At 51.3% G+C, this 16,837-nt stretch overlaps 1 protein-coding gene across 3 annotated transcripts; it reads left to right on the forward strand.

Annotated features, from left to right (window-relative positions):
* The first annotated feature begins 737 nt into the window (after positions 1–737).
* On the forward strand, positions 738–16,837 carry PHETA1 (PH domain containing endocytic trafficking adaptor 1). 3 transcript variants are annotated; one of them, XR_005455395.1, is made up of 4 exons: positions 738–1,003; positions 3,918–4,099; positions 11,264–12,463; positions 16,420–16,837. XR_005455395.1 is itself a non-coding variant. In XM_038763655.1 (3 exons), exon 3 carries the CDS (start codon positions 11,276–11,278, stop codon positions 12,062–12,064), a length of 789 nt encoding a protein of 262 aa, XP_038619583.1. In that variant the 5' UTR covers positions 738–1,003; positions 3,918–4,099; positions 11,264–11,275; the 3' UTR covers positions 12,065–13,978. The 3 variants fall into 3 exon arrangements, 2 of the variants coding, with proteins under 2 accessions (XP_038619583.1, XP_038619584.1); XM_038763655.1 differs by lacking the exon at positions 16,420–16,837 and having other exon boundaries at positions 11,264–13,978; XM_038763656.1 differs by lacking the exons at positions 3,918–4,099; positions 16,420–16,837 and having other exon boundaries at positions 11,264–13,978.

The raw sequence follows: 16,837 nt of genomic DNA on the forward strand, positions 1-16,837 counted from the left end.
TGCGAAGGGGGATGAAGAAAGGGAGCAAGTCAGGGCAATGCAGAAGGGAGTGGGAGAACAGGAAAGGGGGGCTTAGTCAGGGAAGGCCTCTTGGAGGAGAGGTGCCCTCAGTAAGGCTTTGAAGGTGGGGAGAGTGATTGCCGGATATTAGATAGGAGGGCATTTCAGGCCAGAAGCAGGACATGGGCGAGAGGTCGGTGGGCTTCTCTACTAATTCTAATCTACCTTACAGTTCACCAGAGAAACGGGCCCTTGGGGAAATTCTGATGACCCAGGGTAGGAAGCAGCCGCGACCGATCTGACATTCTAGGGCGGAAAGAGTTCCTGGGCCAAGTGCAAGGGCGAGGCGGTGGTTCAAATAAAGAGGAAAAATTGGGGTCGAGGGCCTTCAAGGTTCGGGTCGGGGAGCAGCTGAGAATTGGGGGGTGTCTCAGGAAGGTGGTCCAGGAGGGAGAGGCGGGAAATCGATCGATCGTATTTATTGAGCGCTTACTGTGTGCAGAGCACTGTACTAAGCGCTTGGGAAGTACAAGTTGGCAACATATAGAGACAGTCCCTACCCAACAGTGGGCTCACAGGAAGGGCCAGAGCAAGGAGCCCGGCTGAGCTGGGCCAGGCCAGACAGGGGAGGGTTAAGGGGGCCGAGCCTGTTGGCACGTTTGGCCCTGTCTTCCCTCCCCCTCCTCCTCCTCCTCCTCTTTTCCTCCCTCTCCTCTCCTCCGTGGTTCCCGCGGGGAGGGGAGAGGAGAGGACGAGAGGAGACAGGGCTGAGGACAGAGAAAAGAGGGCCGCGCCGGGAAACAAAGCGTCACCGTGCCGGGGAACAGGGCGGAGGACCGAGCCGGGAGAGCCGGGAGACCGGGCCGGACCGGCTCCCCAACGGCCCGAGGGGCGCGGGGGGCCGGGCCGGGTCATGGCGGAGGCCCTCCGACCGGCCCCGGCCCCGGACACGCCAAGCTCCGGGCGCCCGGGCTGGCCCTCCTAGGCGGGAGCCGCCCATCAGGTAAAACGGGGGCCTATGTGAGGAGGGGAGTCAGGGGCAGAGGAAGGAGGGGGCCCAGGGGAGCGGGGGAATATGGAGTAGGGGGAGCCAATCAATCAATCAATCGTATTTATTGAGCGCTAACTGTGTGCAGAGCACTGGACTAAGCGCTTGGGAAGTCCAAGTTGGCAACATCTAGAGACAGTCCCTACCCAACAGCGGGCTCACAGTCTGGAAGGGGGAGACAGAACAAAACCAAACATACTAACGAAATAAAATAAATAGATATGTACAAGTAAAATAAATCAATAGAGTAATAAATATGTACAGACATATATACAGGTGCTGTGGGGAAGGGAAGGAGGTAAGATGGGGGATGGAGAGGGGGAGAGGAAGGAAGGGGCTCAGTCTGGGAAGGCCTCCAGCCTTGGGCCGTGAGGAGAGAGCGCTTGAGAAGGCCAAGCTTTCTCTGAGGCGAGGACCCCTGCCCCTGGCAGCCGCAGGATCTGCCCTTCTCCGCCCCGTGACCCCTCCAGGGGGTCTCCCCGTGATCCTGTGAGTTCTGCCTCCACCCCCAGGGCACAGGCCTATGGAGAGAGAGGGTTGTTGGAAGGGTAGGAAAGGCTGCAGGGGGATGTGAGGGGGCGACACCCTGAGAGATCTCCACCATCCTTTTAGACTGTGAGCCCACTGTTGGGTAGGGACTATCTCTATATGTTGCCAACTTGTACTTCCCAAGCGCTTAGTACAGTGCTCTGCACACAGTAAGCGCTCAATAAATACGATTGATTGATTGATTGATCCTGAGGTCAGCGGCCACCTCTCAGCTGCAGCTGAAACCAAACCCACAGGAAAACCCTGTTTCTGGGTCGCAGGCCCCTTCTCGCCGAACGGCTCAGAACCCAACTTAATCTAGGAAACTTGACTAAGGTCAAAAACCACAAAGAAAACAAAGCTAGAGAGGTCTGTGCTTTTTAAGGAGGATGTTTTTGGTCTCGTCTGCTAGCGGGCCAGTAAAATTTCTTTGAAAGGGCCTGCAGTAAATCAGAGCTACCGATTCCCTTAGGTGGTGTAAATAAACCCTGGAAAATTAGGGGGTCCGCAAACCCTTGGCCAACAGGTTGTTGAAAAGGCCCAGGGTTGGGCTTGAAGTACTGAGTGGGTCTCATCCGGAGGTGGCCTTAAATGTCAGTGATTTTAAATCATAGGCATTTCACAGTATTAGACCCAGGTTGGGACAGTTCTAGCTGTGCAACAGCTCCTGACACTGTAGAACTGTTCTTTGCAGGACTCCCATTCCCAGTGAGAAGCGCAGTAGGCTCTGGAGCAGACAAAAAAGAGAGATTTCCCTTGCTGCTGCTGCTCTTGACTCACCACAGGAGGAGAAAAATTACCCTAGGTAGTTTTACTTTGACTGGCTGCTGTCCCGTTCCTTTTCAATCAGTCAATCAATCAATCAATCAATTTGCATTGAGTGCTTACTGTGTGCAGAGCACTGTGCTGACCACTTGGGAGAGTACACTATAATGGACACATTCCCTGCCCACAACGAGCTTACAGTCTAGAGTTGGGCTCCGGCAGCCAGGTCTAGTGGTAAGAGCATAGTCTTCAGGACTGTGAGCCCACTGGTGGGTAGGGACTGTCTCTATATGTTGCCAACTTGTACTTCCCAAGCGCTTAGTACAGTGCTCTGCACACAGTAAGCACTCAATAAATACGATTGATGACTGGGTTCTAATTCTGGCTCCACCACTTGTCTGCTGTGTGACTTTGGGCAAGTCACTTAACTTCTTTGTGCCTCAGTTCCCTCATCTGTAAAATGGGGATTAAGACTGTGAGCCTCTTGTGGGACAGGATTGTGTCCAACCTGACACTATCTACTCCAGCACTTTGAACAGTGCTTGGCACATAGTGCTTAACAAATACCATAATTATTAGTATTAGTAGTAGTATTATTGCAGGTCATTTGGGAAGGGAGGGTAACTGTGAGTGGAAGCTGGGAAGGGAGTACTTCCCAACAATTCAGAGATCAGGTTTCCAAAAAAAAAGGATTGAAAACCCTTTCCTGTGGATGGGGCTGGTTCATCTTTGGAAGTGTGATTCCCAGTGCTGGCCAGGGGGTTCATAAGCAAGGCTCTCCCACTCCCGGTGGGCCTGGGTGAGCTCTGGCAGGGTGGAAGAAGAGGGCCTGCGATCTATCTTTAGATTTGTAGCTACTGACTTACTGTGTGTACTCTTTGAGTCACATCAAATCTCTGTGCCTCTTTTTCCCCATCTGGAAAAGCAGAAGGATGACCCTTTCTCCCTTGCTTCCCCAAGAAGTGGAGAGGAAACTCATCAAGCCCTTAGAAATTCTCTAGCAAGATGTTGTGCTAGAAAATAACCTGTGAATTGCCTTCTAGACCCAGCTCTGGAGAAGTGGTACTAATCGAGTGACTTCAGATACTCAGAAATGAGATATTGAACCGATGTAATTACAGCCTGTTGACCTTTTTTTAAACTTCTGAGTGAACAGTCCTAGGAGTCAAGGTCATCTCATATCTAAAAAAGCATGACAAGAGCAGGGCCAGCCTCCCGTAGCAGAAAGGGGCAAGGGTACTTAGTTAATAATAATAATAACAGCAGTAATAATAATGGTATTTAAGTGCTTACTATGTACCAAGCACTGTTCTAAGCACTGGGGTAGATAGAAGGTAATCAGGTCGGACACAGTCCCTGTCCCACGTGGGGTTCACAGTCTTTTACAGATGAGGGAACTGAGGCACAGAGAAGTGAAGTGACTTGCCCAAGGTCACACAGCAGACATGTGGCAGAGCCGGGATTAGAACCCACAACCTCTGACTTCCAGTCCTGTGCTCGTTCCACTAGGCCACGTTGCTTCTCGTAAAGAGCTTTTCTAAGAGTTGCTAAAGTTCTTTTGAATCTGAGCTTCTAGGCTGCTTTTGGGACTTGAGGATTTGGAGCAAGTGGAGCAAACAAGTGAGCCCCCGCCCAGATGATGTAAAGTTCCAGGCAACGCTGACCCAACCTAGTAGATGTCTCCATCCTGAATTGTCTTCCCAGCCCAGCTCTACACATTGTCCAAAGGCAGCGGTTGTGCCGTTCTAGTGGCCACAGGTGAGCTGACTCAGTTGACACTCTGCCCTTCTATCTGTAGGATAAGACGCTGCTTCCTTCAGCCATCCCCAAGCCACTGAAAATAGTGGGGGTTTTGCCCCAGAACAAGTCAGGTGATCCACTTTTCTATGAAAATCGCCTCTGGCCAACAGCATGGATATGTGAGAACTGGGAGGAATGATGTCACCTTAGAATCACAACTCCTAGAGCTTGAAGGACCTTCGGATTCTCTCTTAGGTAAAAAGCAGTGGAAGCAGCATGGCCTAGTGGAAAAGAGGGAATCAGAGGACCTGGGTTCTAGTCCTGGCTCTGCATCTTGCCTGCTGTGTGACCTCGGACAAGTCATTTAACTTCTCTGGGCCTCAGTTTCCTTATCTGTAAAATGGGGATGAAAGGCCTGTTTCCTCCTACTTAGACTGTGAGACCCATGTGGGTCTGGGACAGTGTCCCACCTGATTATCGGGTATCTGTTCTAGGGCTTAACCCAGTGCTTGGCATCTAGTAAGCACCTAACAAATATCACTTATTATTTGCCTGCTGCTTTATTCTTCAAGCCCTTTAGTAGTAATAAATACAGTCACTAGATTGTATAAGTCCCTTGAAGGTAGGGAACATGTCTCACAACTCTATTGTGTGTTCTCAAGGGCTTGTACAGTGCTCTGCATAGTAGTAATAATAGTAGATATTGAATGCCTGCTCAGTGCAATGTAAGGACTAAGGCTTGGGAACTTTAGGGAAGCAAGTCTCGAAATTCCTTTTGGTAACTGATCCTGGGTCCTGGTAACATCTGGTGATGAAATGGTTCTTTCTGATGCTGAATCTGAAGCCCCCCCAGTGTGTCTCCAGTTGAGTTCCTGGGACACCTTTTTGGCTTTATTCCAACAGTCCTCCCCCATTCTAGTCCGACTGTCAGTGTTTCATCGCTGCTCTTCCCTTACTTTCTCCACCCACAGAGTGTCTGGCTTTATGACTCCCCCTCCCACTGCAGACCCTGAGGACTCTTGTGCCCATCCCTGGCATTGGGAACAAGCTGATTTATCCCAATTCCTTCTCCTTGCAGTTTTGGCTCTATTTTCACCACCAGGGGCAATAAAGACTAGCTCATCCCTGCCTTTCATAGGCTTTTAACTGTAAAGGCCTTTCACAGGCTTTTAACCATAGATTAATTCCTTTGCAAGGTGTTCGTTGGTGCCCAGCCTAAGCCCTGAGGGGCTCCCTGTGGCATCGAGTGCCATGCCATCTCAGTCACTTCCTTCCTGTCCTTTGATTCCTCAACCCAGGCCAGGGGCTTTGGGATCCGTGGGGAAGACAAACCTCTCTCTCATCATCAGGGGCAAGGAATTCCTGATCCTTCTGAAACCAGAAGCTTAGCTAAGAAGGGGGTGGGGGGAGCATTGGCCTGGAAGTTGATTTATCCTTGAGGTCTTACTGTGTGCTGAGCACTTTACTAAGTGCTTGGGAGAGAACAATGTAACAGGGTTCATAGACATTTTCCCTGCCCACAAGGAGCTTACAGTTTTGGGGAGCAGGATGGGGGTAATGGGAAAAGAAAGGAAGGAATCTGAGAATCTACTTCATTGAGAAACCCCAATCTTCAGGACATTACTGCTGTTAGTTTGGAGCCACACATAGCATCTTAACTGCCGAACAGGATATGAAGATCCAATTCCTCCGCTCAGGGAGCTTTCCCTCTGGTGAACATATTGCAATATTATTTCCCCTTTCGTGGATTTGGGAAACCAGGTCCCAGAGAGGGGAAAGGGCTTACCTGGGGCCCAGGAGACCCAGTGTCTCAGCGAGAGGGACGGTGATACAGTTTTGTTGCTCTCAGCTGCCACTTGGGTCTGGGTGGTGATCTCTCTGGGTTGGTGACTTGCGTGAGGCTGCTATCAGTCTCCCAATACCTCCTACCCTGGGGCCCTGGTGGGGATTCAGGCAGTATAGGAGAGTACAGTGCTTTGCACACAGTAACCGCTCAATAAATACGATTGAATGAATGAGTCAAGAGCTCCCTTCATCTTCTCTCTGCTGGCCTGGGGAAGGTGGGAGAGTCTGCTGGGAAAAAACTAGTCTGGGAATTTGTTCAGCCTCATACGTGATTGTGGATGGCTGGGCCTCAGTTTTCTCCTTGTCTGTAAAATGAGACTAATCCTACTAACAATCAGTCATTTATTTACTGTGTGCAGAGCACCGTACTAAGCACTTGAAAGAGTACAATATAGCAGAGTTGGTAGACATGCTGCTGACAAGGAGCTTAAAATCTAGAGAGGGAGAAAGACATTGAGAGAAATTATGGATAGGTACACAAGTACTGTGGGCTGAGGGTGGGGTGAGTAAAGGGTACAAATCCAAGTGCAAAGCTGACACAGAAGGGAGTGAGAGAAGAGGAAATGAGGGCTTAATTGGGGACCTCTTGGAGGAGATATGATTTTAATAGTCATGTGATTCTAACTAGCGGCATATGGCCCAGATTGTTGAGGAGAAATGAGGTAGGAATTGGTCTGGGTGGGAGGAAAGGCAATTAGAAATACAAAGGAATGAATGCTGTTGCTTAAGTATCAAATTACCTTGTTATATCACTTGGTTGTCCCAGTTTGAGCCAACTGAGTGGAGATTGCAGGCCGTCTCTTCTTGGTTGGCTGGTTTAGGGACATGGGCCAAGGTGTGGCTTGGGTGTCTGGGGAACCTCCTTGTCCGAGTTTCTGAAGAGTGACCTCTCCAGACACACTGCTTCTCACTGCCAGTGGGCGGCCCTGCTCATTACATCTGCTGAGCTCCAGCTGAATACTAATAATATTGTTTAAGTGCTTAATATGGGTCAAGCACTGTATTAGTCCCTGGGGTAAATACGAGAGAGTCTGAAACAGTCCCGGTTGCTCATGGGGCTTCCAGTTTTAATACGTCTGCCCTCTGCCCCTCCGCCAAGCTAGCTCTCTTCCTCCCTTCAAGGCCCTGCTGAGAGCTCACCTCCTCCAGGAGGCCTTCCCAGACTGAGCCCCTTCCTTCCTCTCCCCCTTGTCCCCCTCTCCATCCCCCCATCTTACCTCCTTCCCTTCCACATAGCACCTGTATATATGTATATATGGTTGTACATATTTATTACTCTATTTATTTATTTATTTATTTATTTTACTTGTGCATTTCTATCCTATTTTATTTTGTTGGTATGTTTGGTTCTGTTCTCTGTCTCCCCCTTTTAGACTGTGAGCCCACTGTTGGGTAGGGACTGTCTCTATGTGTTGCCAATTTGTACTTCCCAAGCGCTTAGTACAGTGCTCTGCACATAGTAAGCGCTCAATAAATACGATTGATTGATTGATTGATTTTAATAAGAGGGAAAACAGGCATTGGATTCCCATTTTAAAGTTGAGGAATCTGAGGCACAGAGATGTTAAGTGATATGCCTGAGGTCACACAGCAGGAAGTGGCAGAGCTGCCATTAGAAGCCAGGTCCTCCGACTCCCAGGCCTGTGCCCTTCGCCCTAGGCCATGCTGCTGTTGTTTGGGATGGGAAACGTAAGCCAGGCCCCGTCGGAGGCCTGGCACATAGGGAAGGCTGGAGATCCGGTTTTCCTAATCCTGGCTTTGTCCCTGAATCTCCAGGTGACCTTAGTCCTGTCCCGTGACCTTTCTGCCTGTGTGTCACTGTCTCTCATGTGGGCATGACAAGTCTGCCCTCTTTGTTGCTTCCCAGAGCTGGGGTGAGTGTTAATAATGAACCCAGCCGTGTCATGATCAGTTGGAATGCTCAGGACAACACTGGGTGGGAAGGACTGCAGGTTCCTGGAAAGAAGGAGTGTATAGAAATCGAGGTAGTGGGGTTTGTGTTATTGTGAAAGGAGGCAGCTTTTGCCTCTTGGGCTGTTATCAATCACTGAGAGCTTACCGGAACAGACATCACAGAATTATTTTGCAGCAGGAAAAGGAGCTGAATGATATGTCCCAAGCCTTTGTGGTCCCTGAATCCCATCTATTTAGGGAAACAATGTGGCGTAGTGGAAAGAATACAGGCCTGGAAGCCTGAGGATTTAGGTTCTAATCCTGTCTCCTCCATTTGCTGCTGTGTGACCTTGGGCAAATCACTTAACTTTTGTACCTCAGATTTCTTACCCATAAAATGGGGATTGAATCGTACTCCTTCTACTTAGATTGGGAGCCCCATGTGGAACAGGGGCTGTGTCTGATCTGAATAGCTTATAATAATAATAATTTGTGGTACTTGCTAATTGCTTTCTATATGCCAGGCACTGTACTAAGCGCCTGGGTGGATACAAGCGTATCAGGCTGGACAAAGTCCCTGGGGCTTAGAGTCTTCATCCCCATTTTACAGATGAGGTAACTGAAGCACAGAGAGGTTGTGACTTGCCCAAGGCCACACAGCAGACAAGTTGCGGAGGCAGAATTGGAACCCATGACCTACAGACTTCCAGGCCTGTTCTCTATCCACTACAGCATGCTGCTTCTCATGCTTCTTATATCTACCCCAGTGCTTCCTACAGTGTTTGGCACATAGTAAGCCCTTAGCAAATACCATAATTGTTGTTATTATCATTTCCCCTCTGAGAACTTAGTTTGGGTCCTCTTTGGCCTAGGAAAGGGCCCAAGGAGGAGCTTCTCTCCTCGGTCAGTGCTAATGGCATTGGGGAGTGAGTCCCAGCGGGATCCTACTGCCCCTGTAGCCCGGGCAGGGAGTACGTGGTGACCCACGGCTGGCCATTCAGAGAAACAGTTATCCATGCCAGTGACAGAGCATGCACGTTACGGACACGTCAGGGTGGTTCACTGTGTGGTCGTGTTTCCGAGAGCGTTGAATGTAACTACCAAGGCGCAGCCTTATCTGCTCCCTGCACTTGAGCTTGTGGCTCAAGAACGGAAACTCAGGGGGCCCCAGGGTCGGGAGGGGATGTGACCGTCGCATGAGTTACTTAACCCACTTCGAGCACCAACTGTGATGTCGGTGCCAAGCAGAACTGGAACCCTCCTGGCTGAGGTGTGAAGCCCCAGGGCTTGCGGGTGGATGAACTCTGGTGTCAGTGCTGCTCACTCGCTTCTGTCCTTTTTCTTCCCAATCGTGTGAGTCATTTCACCTGGCTGGGCCCTGGGGAATTCGCCGAGAAGGTAACAGAGCCTTGCCAACAGGACGGCTTAGGAGTCTCCAACCCCTCTAGAATCTGCTGATTCCTTTCTCCCTCCAAACTCTTACTCTGCTGATCCTGTGCACTGATCCTATTCCACCTTGACTACTTCATCAGCCTCCTTGCTCACTTCCTTGCCTCCTGCCTCTTCTCATTCCCGTCCTTACTGCCTGAATCACTTTTCTAAGTGACCCACATCTTCCCCGCTCCCCCCAAAATGCCAGTGGTTGCTTATCCTTTGCATCAAACAGAAACCCGTTACCATTGGCTTTAAAGCACTCAATCAGCTCTCTCCCTCCTACCTTATCTATCTAATATTCTACTACAGCCCTTCTCACATACTTTATTACTGTAATGCCAACTTACTCTCTGTATCTTGCTCTCTTCTCTTTGATTATTGGCCTTGTTCACGTCTGGTCCTCCCTCTGGCTTAGAGCTCCCTCCCCCTTGATATCCGACAGACCACCACTCTCCCCATATTCAAAGCCCTAACAAAATCACATCTCCTCCCAGAAGCCTTCCCTGATTAGTTTCTCATTTCCCCACCCTTTTCGCCCTCTCTTCTGCATCATCTATGCTCTTGGGTCTGTTCCCTTTAAGCACTTTGATAGTTGCCCTCCTCACTTATGTGCATGTCCTTATTCTTTTCTGTTTTCATTATCTATAATTTATTTCTGTGTCTATATTCCCTCCTAGATTGTAAGCTCATCGAGGGCAGGGATGGTGTCTAATAATTCTATTGTATTGTTCTGTGCCAACTGCTTAGTACAGTGCCCTGCACTCAGTAAGTACTGTTGATTGAGGAGAGACAATCTGGGGTTGGTATCTCAATCTCACTCTGACTGTGAGCGGCTGGCAACAAGGAGAGTGAAGAGAGAGGTTCCTGGAAAGTAGGTGAAAGGGTTTCATGATGGTGAGGTGTGCGTTTGGACATGTCACTTCTCTGCTGTCTTGTCAGCCTCCCTTTCTATAGCAGCCGGATGTCTCCTAATGAGAGGCCAAGTAGGAGGCTGAGTGGGAGCAGGGGAGGGGCCAAATCCTCACCCCCCAAATTCCCCCAATATGCTCATAGTCCCTACGTGTGTTCTTATTCACCCTCTTGACATCCCTGGGAAGTAGGTCCAGGGACAAACCCAGATTTATTAGATGGGGAAACTGAGACAAAGAGAGGTTACCCCAATAGACTCAGAGAGACAGTAACCTCTGGGTTTTTCCCATTTGACTCCACTGCCTGGCCTGTAAACAGTAAAGAACTGATGTGAATTTAATAATGGTATTTGTTAAGCGCTTACTCTGTGGCAGGGGGTGGGAACAGGCTGAGAACAAACGGTCTGAGAGGCAGCATGGTCTATTCATTCATTCATTCATTCAATTGTATTTCTTGAGCGCTTACTGTGTGCAGAGCACTGTACTAGGCACTTGGGAAGTACAAGTTGGCAACATATAGAGACGGTCCCTACCCAACAATGGGCTCACAGTCTAGAAGGGGTAGACAGACAACAAAACAAACCATGTGGACAAGTGTCAAGTCATCAGAATAAATAGAAATAAAGTTAGATGCACATCATTAGTAAAATAAATAGAAAGTAAATATGTGCAAGTAAAATAAATAGAGTAATAAATCTGTACAAACATATATACAGGTGCTGTGGGGAGGGGAGGGAGGTAGGGCGGGAGGGATGGGGAGGAGGAGAGGAAAAAGGGGGCTCAGTTTGGGTCTAGTAGAAAGAACACTAAGAGCTAGGAAGTTGTAGTCCCAGTTCTGCCGTTTGCCTGCTGTGTGGCCTTGGATGAGCGACTTAACCTCTTGGGGCCTCAGTTTTCTCATCTGTAAAATGGGGATAAAATGCCCTCTCTCCTTTCCGCTTAGATGGTGAGCCCCAGGTAGAACAGGGGCTGCGTCTGAACTGCTTAGTTTGACTCAGCCCCGATGCTTAGCATAGTCCTGGGCACACAGCGAGGGCTCGATCGATGGCATCGTTATGTTGAAACCCTCACTGGTTTTCTGTCTTCCTGTCCTAACCCCCAGGCTGGGGGCATCATGAAGCTGAACGAGCGGAGCCTGGCCTTCTACGCCACCTGCGACTCTCCGGCCGACAACACTGGCTTCCTGTACAAGAAGGGGGAGCGCCACACCGCTTACCACAAGCGCTGGTTCGTCCTCAAAGGCAACATGCTCTTCTACTTTGAGGACCGGGACAGCCGGGAACCAGTGGGTGTCATCATCCTGGAGGGCTGCACGGTGGAGCTGTGCGAGGCCACGGAGGAGTTCGCTTTCGCCATCCGCTTCGCGGGCGCTCGCTCGCGCACCTACGTCTTGGCGGCCGACAGCCAGCCGGCCATGGAGGCGTGGGTCAAGGCCCTGTCCCGGGCCAGCTTTGACTACCTGCGCCTGGTGGTGCGCGAACTGGAGCAGCAGCTGGAGGAGGTGCGGGGCAGCGAGGCCGGCGGAAAGCGGGCCCAGCGGCGTTCTCCGGCCCCCCGGAGGAGCCAGCCGGAACCTGTGGCCCCTCCCCGGAGGGACCGCCCCGTCTACACCTGTCCCGCTGGCTCCAAAGAGAACGGCTGCGCCGTGTGGAGCACCGACCCGAGCGCTTGGCCCAACGGCCCGGGTTCCGGGCCCAGGGCTGCCAGGCTGAGCCACGACGGGAGTCCCCAGGCCCCACCTCTGCCCCCTCGCCGGAGGCCCTCGGGCACCTGTGTCCAGGCGCTGGCCCCGGAGAGTCCCTTCTCGCCCGGCACGGCCTCCTTTGGCAAGCTGCACGAGTGGTACGGGAGGGAGATCGTGGAGTTGAGAAGAGAGTGGCTGGAGAGCCAGGGCCAGCCTTGATGGAGCCATGGCCCAGGCAGTGTGTGCGGAGGGCAGTGGGGACCCCGAGCCATCCTAGGAGCCCCGGCCTCACCGTGGAGGAAGCTCTGCCTCTGGAAAGTCCCTGGTTTCGGGACTGAGCTAAGGCCTTCCTGTGTGCTGGCAGGGTGGAGGAGGGAGAGGAGCGGTGACGCTCCCTCCTCTAGGTTGCCAAGATGGAAGTGTCAGCTTTTCCTTCTGACTCTTGGTGCTGTAATCGAGGATTTCTGGACTGTGCACCCACCATTGCTGGCGATGCTGGGTATCTGGGCAACGGCCCCAGAGTGACGACTCGGGGTAGGAGGGAGGAGGAGAGTGTGTCCGGGCCACCTACCAACTGACCCCGATCTGGCAGAGCAGCTCTTGTCCAGGAAGTAGAGGGTGAGCTAAAGGCTGGCTGCAGCAGGGCTGAGTCCTGAGTAAATAGAGTCAGGCTTTTCTCATCATCTCACTTCCTTTGTCACCGCTCTATCAGTCCCCCCGATAGCCTCATGCTACCCCAAACCAGCTCTCCTGGAAGCTGAAAGTGTGAACCAGCTATCCCTGGCTGTGGAAGTGTGAGCCGCCACCCCAGCTGAAGTAAACTAGGCCACGGTCCACCTATGTTGTTTCCAACCTCCCTCAGCCAGTCTGCCTCTCTAGCAAAATGGCCCTTCAGCCTTCTAGGAGCAACGAGAAGGTGCCACATGCCTGCCTTTCCTCCCTGACTGCCCAACCTCTTGGAGAGAGACCTGAGCCACCTGAGGGAGTTGGGGACTGGACTGCCCTCGGGGCCAAACATTTTACCCTATTGCCTGTAGAATAGTCTCCCTTCTAAAGCGGATCTTTCTGTTCAGGCTAGAGGGGTGATGGAATCTGGAATAAAATCGGGCACCATCAGCAGGGGCCTGGAGGGTCACTGCCTTTGGCTCGAGGGAGGTTCTCAAAGTGGAGTGGGGCACTGGGCAGGATGGTAGCAGCAGGGCTGGTCGGGGTTGGCCAGGGAGCTGTGCCCCCACCCTTAGAGAAATGGGGAGGCGAGCACGGGCATTCGGGAGTATTCAGAGACCCTACAGCAATAGGTTTACTACAAAACTGGGGTCCCCTTGGTGGATATAGGAGATGACTGTATAATAGCCAAGGGGAGCCCAGGGTTTTCTTAATATATTAATCTTCAGGGACCTGTTGGCCCTTCAAGGCCACAGATCATCCTCTCTTCTCCCAGTGTCACTTCAGCCCTACCTCCTCACTTGCCACCCCATCACCGTGTGTCCTTTGTCCCAGTAAAGGACAGTAGGGAAGCCCACATAGAAAGGCCCCAAACTGTTTGAAAGACCTCTGTGTCCCTGATTTGCCTTTGCAGATCTCCCCTCTGGGGTGTGGTCCCTTGGTTCTCTGCAGAGGGACGGAGGGAGGGATGGAGATGTCCATTCCCTGCTTGCAGGTACTATGTTCTGTGCAAATAAGAGATGTCAGGAGCAGAAGGAGGAGGTCTCTGAGGAGGACTCCAGCCCAGGAAGGCTTTGGGAGGAACGTGCGTGGGCTCCATCTTCCCTTCCTCAGCCCTGCATTTTCCAGGTCTTGTCTCACTGCCACATCAGAGGCTTGTTTACAGGGGTTTCTAACGCCCTTTCCTCTTCTCTGATTTCCCTGCCTAAGGCAGGGCCCAGAAAACTAGTGGGGTGGGCTACTTACTCTCTCCCAGTACCTCTGGTTTCGGAAAGGCTTGTCTCGGAAGTTGGTCAGCAGAAAACTGCAGACTAGCTGACTTACGTGGCCGGGTGGATAAACTGTAGGCCTGTTTCCCTGGGCCTGTCTTTTGTGGTCCCTGGTCTACTATGTCTGGTCAGCCAAACTCCTTATTACCTCACTGCTGGCTCAGTGTACACAGAGCTTAAATACACACAATATTTCAAAGCCTGGTGTGGTTGGCATTTAAACGCCGAGTGGTCACGCTTTCGGTTCCTGTTGGTGTCTGGACTCTGACCCCTTTCTGGAGTTTCTGCCTCTTGAGCTGTTCTTACAGTTGAGCGAGAGAAGATGGGCAGCCGAAGCCCCCATTCTCACCCTGCAAGTGCTGTTCCCAGGGGACCCTGCTCAGCTTCTAGAAGGGGTATAGGAGCATTATTTCCGATCAGATCCCTGCTCTGGCAGAAAGCCTGTTAAAAGTCTTTGTGAGGTGGGAAGAGGGAGTCCTGGGAGAATCAATCAGTGCTATTTATTTAGCGCTTACTGTGTGCAAAGCACTGTACTAAGCGCTTGGGAGAGTATAGTGTACAGAGTAGAGTACAAAGTGTACACTGGGAGTACAATGCCAGAGTACAGAGTAGAGAAGCAGCGTGGCTCGGCGGAAAGAGCACGGGCTTTGGAGTCAGAGGTCATGGGTTCAAATTCCGACTCCACCAATTGTCAGCTGTGTGGCTTTGAGCAAGTCACTTCTCTGTGCCTCAGTTCCCTCATCTGTAAAATGGGGATTAAGACTGTGAGCCCCCCATGGGACAACCTGATCACCTTGTAACCTCCCCAGCGCTTAGAACAGTGCTTTGCACATAGTAAGCGCTCAATAAATGCCATTATTATTATTATTATTATTTATTATTATTACAGTAAACAGAATTGGTAGATACATTCCCTGCCCGCAGTGAGCTTACACTGTAGGGGTAAGATGACCGGTGGGATATGAACCCACAACCTCTGAATGGCTTCCACCACGTTAGGAGTCCAGTCGCTATTCATTACACCACAGAACCAGGCAAAGCAAGATGTGAGTTTGAGGTGGAAGGGAGAGGCTCCAGCTCTCCATTTGTTTCAGATTCATGGCTCGGAGGTAGGAAGGTAGGGTGAGCTGTACTCTGTTTGCCTGCCTTCCCTTGCTCTTGTCTGGGGGAGGACAGTCACTGGGTCAGTCAGTGTTTCCTCCTCAGGTTTTGCCAGGCAGGGACATGCTCTGGGGTAACAAAGGCCAGTTCTATGCCATGAGAGCCTGCCAGTCGTGTATGTCCAACCTCCCGGTACTGGGAGAGGTGAAGTAGAGTGGGGGTTGGTGGGCTGGGCTGGTTCAGTTACCTCTCCGGTTGACCTGAGAGAGGACTGCGTCCAGGGATGTGCCTCCGGAGGCGAGTGGCGAAGGGAGCCCGAGAGAAGAACTCACTGCAGTTTCAGGTGGCCCCCCAGGCTCTGCCTCGGTGGCTGATGCCCCCAATGGTTCCTGGTCCTTGTCTGTTACTCCATGGGATTGACCTGACTGGTCAGGGCAGGTGTGTCTCAGACAGCTAGCCGGGTCAGGGCCCTAGCTATTCCTGAAAAGGAAAGGAGGGAAAAAGAGCAGCTGCCTACAAACAGCCTCACCTTCCCTGGGAGTGGGGAGGGTCACGCTCACTCCCCACCCCTCTCTTCCTTCTCAAGAAGGGCAGCCTAGACCCTCATGTCAGCACCAGTTGAGTCCAAGCAGCCTGCAGGGAGTAGGAGAGGAGGGATTGGAATGCTTTTTTATGGAGGAAGCCCAATGGGACAAAGGGAACTGGCCACAACAAACACTTTGGACAAAAACATCTTCCCCGTCTCTTGCTATGACAAAGGTTTATTACACTTTATAATAATAATAATAATGGTATTTATTAAGCGCTTACTATGTGCAAAGCACTGTTCTAAGCACTGGGGAGGTTACAGGATGATCAGGTCCCACGGGAGGCTCACAGTCTTAATCCCCATTTTACAGATGAGGTAACTGAGGCCCAGAGAAGTTAAGTGACTTGCCCAGGGTCACGCAGCTGACAATTGGTGGAGCTGGGGTTTGAACCCATGACCTCTTACTCCAAAGCCCGTGCTCTTTCCACTGAGCCCCGCTGCTTCCCTGTAAAGTGATAAAGTGATAAACTTTATCACTTGTTTATGTAAACACTAAGCTGGAGTGGGCCTGCTCCTCCTCTTCTGAGTCTTGGGAGTCTCACTGTGAAGTGGCCAGGTTGCCCCATCACTGTCTGTTCATTTTCCTGCCATCTGAGCATTTCCTGACAGGGGCATTTTCTGCTTCCAAGACTCAGGCTCTGAGCAGCAGAGACCAGGACTGCTGATGGAGACCTTCTTCATGTAACTTCAGTGTAGTTGGGTCTGAGGGACTGGGGGAATCGCTGGGTTGGAGGGGCTGGGCTCTGTCCCACTCCAGGAGGTAGCGTGAAAGCCAAGGAGGGAGGGTGACTGGTGGACAGAGGACAGCGACTGGTCCCTGCAAGCTCAGACCAGACTTCTCAGGGCCCCAGCATGGAGGTGAGGACGCAAACATGGGGATCTGGGGGTTGAAGGTTGACGAAGTGAGTCATTTGCCATTTTTAAGCCAATGCTTTTCCTGGGCCTTCCAGTTCTTCATGCGACTACCTTGCCTTCTACCCCAGGTGGAATCATCAGGATTCATGCAGCAAAATCTCCAGAGGACTTATTGTGAGTTCCTGTCCTGGGGCTGGGGGAGGAAACTCCCAGGGGGGGATGGCTCTTTGGCAGTCTGCTGGTGTTTTGAGCGGGAAAGAGGAAGGAAACATTGAGCCCTCTGTTCAGGAGCAATTTCTCATGTGTTTATTATTCATTTCATTGTGGGAAACACAGTGTAAGAGGTATGTAGGGAAGATGACTGATTCCCTGGAAACTACCGGGCCAATCACCCCATGCTTCCTTCCTGCTTTTGGGGGACAGAATATTGAGCTGGATTGGCTGTTGGCTTGCCCCAGTATAGGGTTTGGTTTGTTCTGTGTTTAATTTTCCAAGAAACCAGAGCCTTAAAAA

This window comes from Tachyglossus aculeatus, chromosome 21 (assembly GCF_015852505.1).
Source record: "Tachyglossus aculeatus isolate mTacAcu1 chromosome 21, mTacAcu1.pri, whole genome shotgun sequence".
NCBI classification, from domain to species: Eukaryota; Metazoa; Chordata; class Mammalia; order Monotremata; family Tachyglossidae; genus Tachyglossus; species Tachyglossus aculeatus.

Bases quoted from the DNA above. Each gene is read 5' to 3' on its own strand.
- PHETA1 (XM_038763655.1), top strand. From the start codon at position 11,276: ATGAAGCTGAACGAGCGGAGCCTGGCCTTCTACGCCACCTGCGACTCT.